The 7,500-nt window shown below is 33.5% G+C and overlaps 2 protein-coding genes across 2 annotated transcripts in view; one reads left to right on the top strand and one right to left on the bottom strand.

Moving 5' to 3' along the window:
• LOC119604538 (cuticle protein 12.5-like) overlaps positions 1–3,487 on the top strand; it is a 4,264-nt gene extending 777 nt beyond the window's left edge. The window contains exons 3-4 of the mRNA XM_037957215.1: positions 3,034–3,092; positions 3,166–3,487. Of these exons, the coding sequence (XP_037813143.1) occupies positions 3,034–3,092; positions 3,166–3,402 (296 nt within the window). The 3' untranslated portion in view covers positions 3,403–3,487. The remainder of the gene's footprint in view (positions 1–3,033; positions 3,093–3,165) is intronic.
• On the bottom strand, positions 1,984–2,644 carry LOC119604542 (vitelline membrane protein Vm26Ab-like). Its single transcript, XM_037957218.1, has 2 exons — positions 2,479–2,644; positions 1,984–2,381 (listed from the first exon to the last, which is right to left on the bottom strand). Exons 1-2 carry the CDS (start codon positions 2,488–2,490, stop codon positions 2,127–2,129), a joined length of 267 nt encoding a protein of 88 aa, XP_037813146.1. The 5' UTR covers positions 2,491–2,644; the 3' UTR covers positions 1,984–2,126.
• Positions 3,488–7,500: the final 4,013 nt, after the last annotated feature.

Here is a 7,500-nt window from a genome sequence, read left to right as displayed (position 1 = left end):
AAATTTAATAAATGTTTGTTGATATTTGTTTGGCATTTATTTAAAGAAATAATATTTTTTTTATTGAATTAACCAGCAAACATTTTGCTAACAATTTTAAAACTATTTTCGATCGCAGATCTTCACCCCGTTTTTTTTACAAAAAATGTTCTTCTTAAATGTAGACTGAAGTTTAATAAGTGCTTTAAACTAACTAGTTCTTCAATCAAAATCATATTAAATTTGTACAGTTAATTTCAGGGACGTATAATGAATCCTGTCAAGATTTGTGTTTCTGATCTTTATTGATCTGAATCCGTATTTAATTTAAGAACTTAGAACATTTTCCCAATAAAATTTATCATTAACTAACTGCTCAGAATATTGTATTCTCTGAAATACAAGACTCTTGCGCTAAATCAAAAGGCGAATTCACAAAGATGGAGTCTCGACAGTGGACTGGTTGTAATTCCGACCAAAACTGAGCTTGTGTGTTTGGTAGAAAGTAGTAAACAGTAAACCAACTGATCGCAAAAGTTCTGTTAATCCTTATAAAGTATTCTTGGGAATAAAATCGACAAAATCTCTATTTGCGCTGCTAATCTGGATTCGTAGAGATCTACTGGCCATACAGCTTTTAGATTAAAATCAAAAGTCGTAAAGGCAAATCGACCCTATTAATATGCGTGTATTATTGAGGACGTATACCTATTACTGTACTCTTAACCAGTCCAAAACTCATCCAGAGAATTTCGGTTCCATTATATGCGAAAAATCGAAATTGGAAAAACGTCGCTATCCACACAGGCTATTGGTGATTGCGGACGGTTCTAAACAGGAATATCGAGGATGGAGTGTTGTAAGTTCTTCTCGGAATTTGGGGTCAAAATAAATTTTATGTTAAAGCATAAATGCAGTCTGTTTCAGTCTGAAATATCGGCGGGAAATTGACTTTGGTATTACCGAATATCGAATGCAGATATTCAAGACTAGTACAGGATTCTAGGGCATACCTAAACAGAATGGCGAGGCATTCAATAGTTTCATTTGTATGGGACAGAAACCCTAATGTCTGATACTTCTAAGAGAATTCCGCACAAAGTGGTCAGAGGGGCCTACAAAGTTCTCTGCAATGTTTTGGACTGTCCACTGGTCCATTGATTACAAATGAGTGTGTTGTAAAGAGGAATATCGAAGGGTTGTATGTTGTTCCCGGGATTTGGGACCGTTTAGATGCCGAATTCCGCAGCTATAAAAAGGAATCAGAGGAGTCCACTTGGACGTTTCAAAAAAGAGTTAAACTTCACATATGAATGTATAACAAACTTCCCTGTAATATAATGGGCAGCCCACTGGTCCATCGATCTCTAATGGGTGTGTTCTATAAGGAATAGCGAGGAAAGACAGAGGAGGGTTGTATGTTCTTCCCGGAATTTGGGATCAAACTAAATTTTAGGTTACATGATGAATGTAGTCCATTTCATTCTTAAATATCAGCACCAAATTGACCAAATTGCTATAAGAAAATATCGAATATAGATATTCAAAACTAATACTGTAGGATGGCGAGGCATTCAATAGTTGTACTTGTATGGGTTCGGGTATTTGGGGATTTTGTAGGTAACTTTGTTGCTGACTAAAACACACTCACTAATGTCTGATAGTTTTGACGAATTCCGCAGCAATAACAAAGGAATCAGAGCGCCCTACTTGATAGAGTTAAACTCCCAATACGAGTGTGAAACAAACTTCTCTGTTAGACGTTGGACGGTCCACTGCCCCATCGCTAACAAATGGGTGTGTTCTGAAAGATGTGTGTTGAGTAAAAATATACTTACGAATATCGGAAACAACAAGGAGTAAAATTGTCTGCCTTATCAAACAGTTCTTCTTTCATTCAAAATTCATAAAAGTATAAAGATAATGTTTACTTCTTGAAAAAAGTTTTTTTAACTAAAAGATTTAATGAAAATCTGAATAAATTTAAATAAAAAACACAAAATATTTCGATGTTTTCATAAATTCAACTCCTTAGGAGTAAAATTGATTTATTTTTAACAGTCATATAAAAATTCCATTAACAAATTCTTTACTTTTCCCATTCCTTTAACTGAAAATCCAAATCCTTTAATCCTTTATCCTATAATCTACTTGCGCAAGACATAAGAAGCAGCATAGGGGTAAGCAGAGTAAGCAGCAGCATAAGGAGAAGCTACATAAGGATAGGCAGAGTAAGCAGAGTAGGCAGCAGCATAGGGAGCAGTGTAGGCGGCGGCATAGGGAGCAGTGTAGGCAGCGGTGTAGGGAGCAGCAGCTACAACGGGAGCAGAGTAGGCCAAGGGAGCAACAATACCGGGTTTAGCGGCAGCCAAGGCAACAACGGCGAACAAGCACAAAGCGAACTATGGACATAAAAAAGCATTTTATTAGTTTTTCTATTAAAATTCAAATTTGAAAGAAATTTTTAGAACTTTTTTTATTTTTTTTTTTTTAACTTACGAATTTGAACATTTTGATTTGTTGTTTTGGTTTGTTTGTGATTTAACAGAACTTATTGAACTGATATTATTTTCTTGATATTAAAACCTTTTTATACTAAGTGTCTGACTGTCTTATCATGCGGATGCCTTGAGTATAATTTGCATTTTTGTGTACAACGGCCAAGCACGTCTTAACGGCTTAAGGTCGCTGTGTTGTGGTGTTTATTAAAATTGGTTTTAAACATTAATTTGGAATATTTTGGAATAAAAAAAAACATAAATGTCAACTACAACATTTCCTATTTGCATATTTGCTTCAAAAAAAGAATATTGGTTTTTAAAATTGAATTGTATTTTAATTGAGTCTTTGAGCTTTAGCAACCAATATGTTTAAAACATCAAGTGTAGCTCTAGTAATTGTTATAATTCTTTATTTTATTATTTAAAAAAATATATGTATAAACAATAATATTTTTTACATACGTGAGCAGTTTAAGAAATATTCAATTTATTGCAATTAAATCAGTTTTAAATCTAGTATAAATACTACAACCCAAATTTTCAAAATTAACAGTTCTATTTGTTCTAACAACAAAACAACTTTACAAAAACCTTACCAAAATGTTCAAATTCGTAAGTTTTAAAGAAAATTTTTGAAAAAAATTCTAAAATAAATGTTTAATTGTTGTAAATTTCCTTTAATTAGTTCGCTTTGTGCTTGTTCGCCATTGTTGCCTTGGCTGCCGCTAAACCCGGTGTTGTTGCTCCCTTGGCTTACTCTGCTCCCGTAGTAGCTGCTGCTCCCTACACTGCTGCCTACACCGCCCCCTATGCTGCCGCCTACTCTGCCTTCCCCTATGCTGCTTCTCCTTATGTAGCTGCTCCCTATGCTGCTGCTTACTCCGCTTACCCTTATGCCGCTTCTTATGTCTTGCGTAAATAGAGTGGAAGTTGACAGAGATTTGGATTGTTATAGTTTAAAACTTGTTGAATTTGATGACGAAATAATGCAGTTACAATAAAATTTTGAACAAATTTAAGTTTTCTCTTCATTTTTAAAAAAGTTAAGCAATTAAAAAGCTTCGAAGGAATGGAGTTGAAGTAATGCTTTTATCAGATTCTTGCGAGTCTTTCTAAAGAAAAGTTCATCAGATTCTGATTAAATTTTATAGAGAAAAGTACATCAGACACAGATGAAGTTTTCTACAGAAAGGTTCATCAGACTCTGATGAGTTTTTCTAAAGAAAAGTTCATCAAAATCTGATGAGTTTTTTTGAAGAAAAGCTTATCAGGAAAAGTTTATTAGAAATTGATGTATTTTTCTAAAGGAAATTTCATAAGACTCTGATAAACTGAAAGAAAAGACTATCAGACTCTGACATTCTCAAAAGAAAAGTTCATCAGATTCCGATGACATTAGACTAGACTATAGACTAGACTATAGACTAGACTATAGACTAGACTATAGACTAGACTATAGACTAGACTATAGACTAGACTATAGACTAGACTATAGACTAGACTATAGACTAGACTATAGACTAGACTATAGACTAGACTATAGACTAGACTATAGACTAGACTATAGACTAGACTATAGACTAGACTATAGACTAGACTATAGACTAGACTATAGACTAGACTATAGACTAGACTATAGACTAGACTATAGACTAGACTATAGACTAGACTATAGACTAGACTATAGACTAGACTATAGACTAGACTATAGACTAGACTATAGACTAGACTATAGACTAGACTATAGACTAGACTATAGACTAGACTATAGACTAGACTATAGACTAGACTATAGACTATAGACTAGACTAGACTAGACTAGACTAGACTAGACTATAGACTAGACTATAGACTAGACTGTAGACTAGACTATAGACTAGACTAGACTATAGACTAGACTAGACTAAAGACTATAGACTAGACTAGACTAACCTATAGAGTAGACGAGACTAGACTAGACTATAATATAGACTAGACTATAGACTAGACTAGACTATAGACTAGACTAGACTAGACTATAGACTAGACTATAGACTAGACTATAGACTAGACTATAGACTAGACTATAGACTAGACTATAGACTAGACTATAGACTAGACTATAGACTAGACTATAGACTAGACTATAGACTAGACTATAGACTAGACTATAGACTAGACTATAGACTAGACTAGACTATAGACTAGACTATAGACTAGACTATAGACTAGACTATAGACTTGACTATAGACTAGACTATAGACTAGACTATAGACTAGACTATAGAATAGGCTATAGAATAGACTATAGACTAGACTATAGACTAGACTATAGACTAGACTAGACTAGACTATAGACTAGACTATAGACTAGACTATAGACTAGACTATAGACTAGACTATAGACTAGACTAGACTAGACTAGACTAGACTAGACTATAGACTAGACTATAGACTAGACTAGACTAGACTATAAACTAGACTATAGACAAGACTATAGACTAGACTATAGACTAGACTATAGACTAGACTATAAACTAGACTATAGACTAGACTATAGACTAGACTATAGACTAGACTATAGACTAGACTATAGACTAGACTATAGACTAGACTATAGACTAGACTATAGACTAGACTATAGACTAGACAATAGACTAGACTATAGACTAGACTATAGACTAGACTATAGACTAGACTATAGACTAGACTATAGACTAGACTATAGACTAGACTATAGACTAGACTATAGACTAGACTATAGACTAGACTATAGACTAGACTATAGACTAGGCTATAGACTAGGACTGTAGACTAGACTATAGACTAGACTATAGACTAGACTGTAGACTAGACTATAGACTAGACTATAGACTAGACTATAGACTAGACTATAGACTAGAATATAGACTAGACTATAGACTAGACTATAGACTAAAATATAGACTATACTATAGACTAGACTATAGACTAGACTGTAGACTAGACTATAGACTAGACTATAGACTAGACTATAAACTAGACTATAGACAAGACTATAGACTAGACTATAGACTAGACTATAGACTAGACTATAAACTAGACTATAGACTAGACTATAGACTAGACTATAGACTAGACTATAGACTAGACTATAGACTAGACTATAGACTAGACTATAGACTAGACTATAGACTAGACTATAGACTAGACTATAGACTAGACTATAGACTAGACTATAGACTAGACTATAGACTAGGCAATAGACTAGACTATAGACTAGACTATAGACTAGACTATAGACTAGACTATAGACTAGACTATAGACTAGACTATAGACTAGACTATAGACTAGACTATAGACTAGACTATAGACTAGACTATAGACTAGACTGTAGACTAGACTGTAGACTAGACTATAGACTAGACTATAGACTACACTATAGACTAGACTATAGACTAGACTATAGACTAGACTATAGACTAGAATATAGACTATACTATAGACTAGACTATAGACTAGACTGTAGACTAGACTATAGACTAGACTATAGACTTGACTATAGACTAGACTGTAGACTAGACTATGACTAGACTATAGACTAGACTATAGACTAGACTATAGACTAGACTATAGACTAGACTATAGACTAGACTATAGACTAGACTATAGACTAGACTATAGACTAGACTATAGACTAGACTATAGACTAGACTATAGACTAGACTATAGACTAGACTAGACTATAGACTATACTATAGACTATAGACTAGACTATAGACTAGACTATAGACTAGACTATAGACTAGACTATAGACTAGACTAGACTAGACTATAGACTAGACTATAGACTAGACTATAGACTAGACTATAGACTAGACTATAGACTAGACTATAGACTAGACTATAGACTAGACTATAGACTAGACTATAGACTAGACTATAGACTAGACTATAGACTAATATGACTAGACTATAGACTAGACTATAGACTAGACTATAGACTAGACTATAGACTAGACTATAGACTAGACTATAGACTAGACTATAGACTAGACTATAGACTAGACTATAGACTAGACTATAGACTAGACTATAGACTAGACTATAGACTAGACTATAGACTAGACTATAGACTAGACTATAGACTAGACTATAGACTAGACTATAGACTAGACTATAGACTAGACTATAGACTAGACTATAGACTAGACTATAGACTAGACTATAGACTAAGACTATAGACTAGACTATAGACTAGACTATAGACTAGACTATAGACTAGACTATAGACTAGACTATAGACTAGACTATAGACTAGAGTGTAGACTAGACTATAGACTAGACTATAGAATAGACTATAGACTAGACTATAGACTAGACTATAGAATAGACCATAGACTAGACTATAGACTAGACTATAGACTAGACTATAAACTAGACTATAGACTAGACTATAGACTAGACTATAGACTAGACTATAGACTAGACTATAGACTAGACTATAGACTAGACTATAGACTAGACTAGACTATAGACTAGACTAGACTATAGACTAGACTATAGACTAGACTATAGACTAGACTATAGACTAGACTATAGACTAGACTATAGACTAGACTATAGACTAGACTATAGACTAGACTGTAGACTAGACTGTAGACTAGACTATAGACTAGACTGTAGACTACACTATAGACTAGACTATAGAATATAGACTAGAATATAGAATATAGACTAGACTATGAACTAGACCATAGACTAGACTATAGACTAGATATACATATACTAGACTGTAGACTAGACTCTTGGCTAAAATTTCTTTCTCTCTTTTTCTCTAATTGAATTTACTGCTCTTTTTATTCTCAACTCATTAATTAAAATAAGAAGTAATAATTTTTCTCTTTCTTATATTTAAATAATTGTTTATCTTCTTAATGTCATCGTCACCATTATTGTCATTTAACATGTCAGCCTGCCTACTGCAACTAGAAATATTGTGCCTGTCACTATTAGTAGCAGTGTATTATGGTCCTTCTTAAAATGTTTTATATTATTTAT

Source organism: Lucilia sericata, unplaced genomic scaffold (assembly GCF_015586225.1).
Source record: "Lucilia sericata isolate MDLA Ls3-8-SP2 unplaced genomic scaffold, ASM1558622v1 Contig000402F_arrow, whole genome shotgun sequence".
Lineage (NCBI taxonomy): Eukaryota > Metazoa > Arthropoda > Insecta > Diptera > Calliphoridae > Lucilia > Lucilia sericata.
This window is presented reverse-complemented; position numbering and strand designations above follow the sequence as displayed.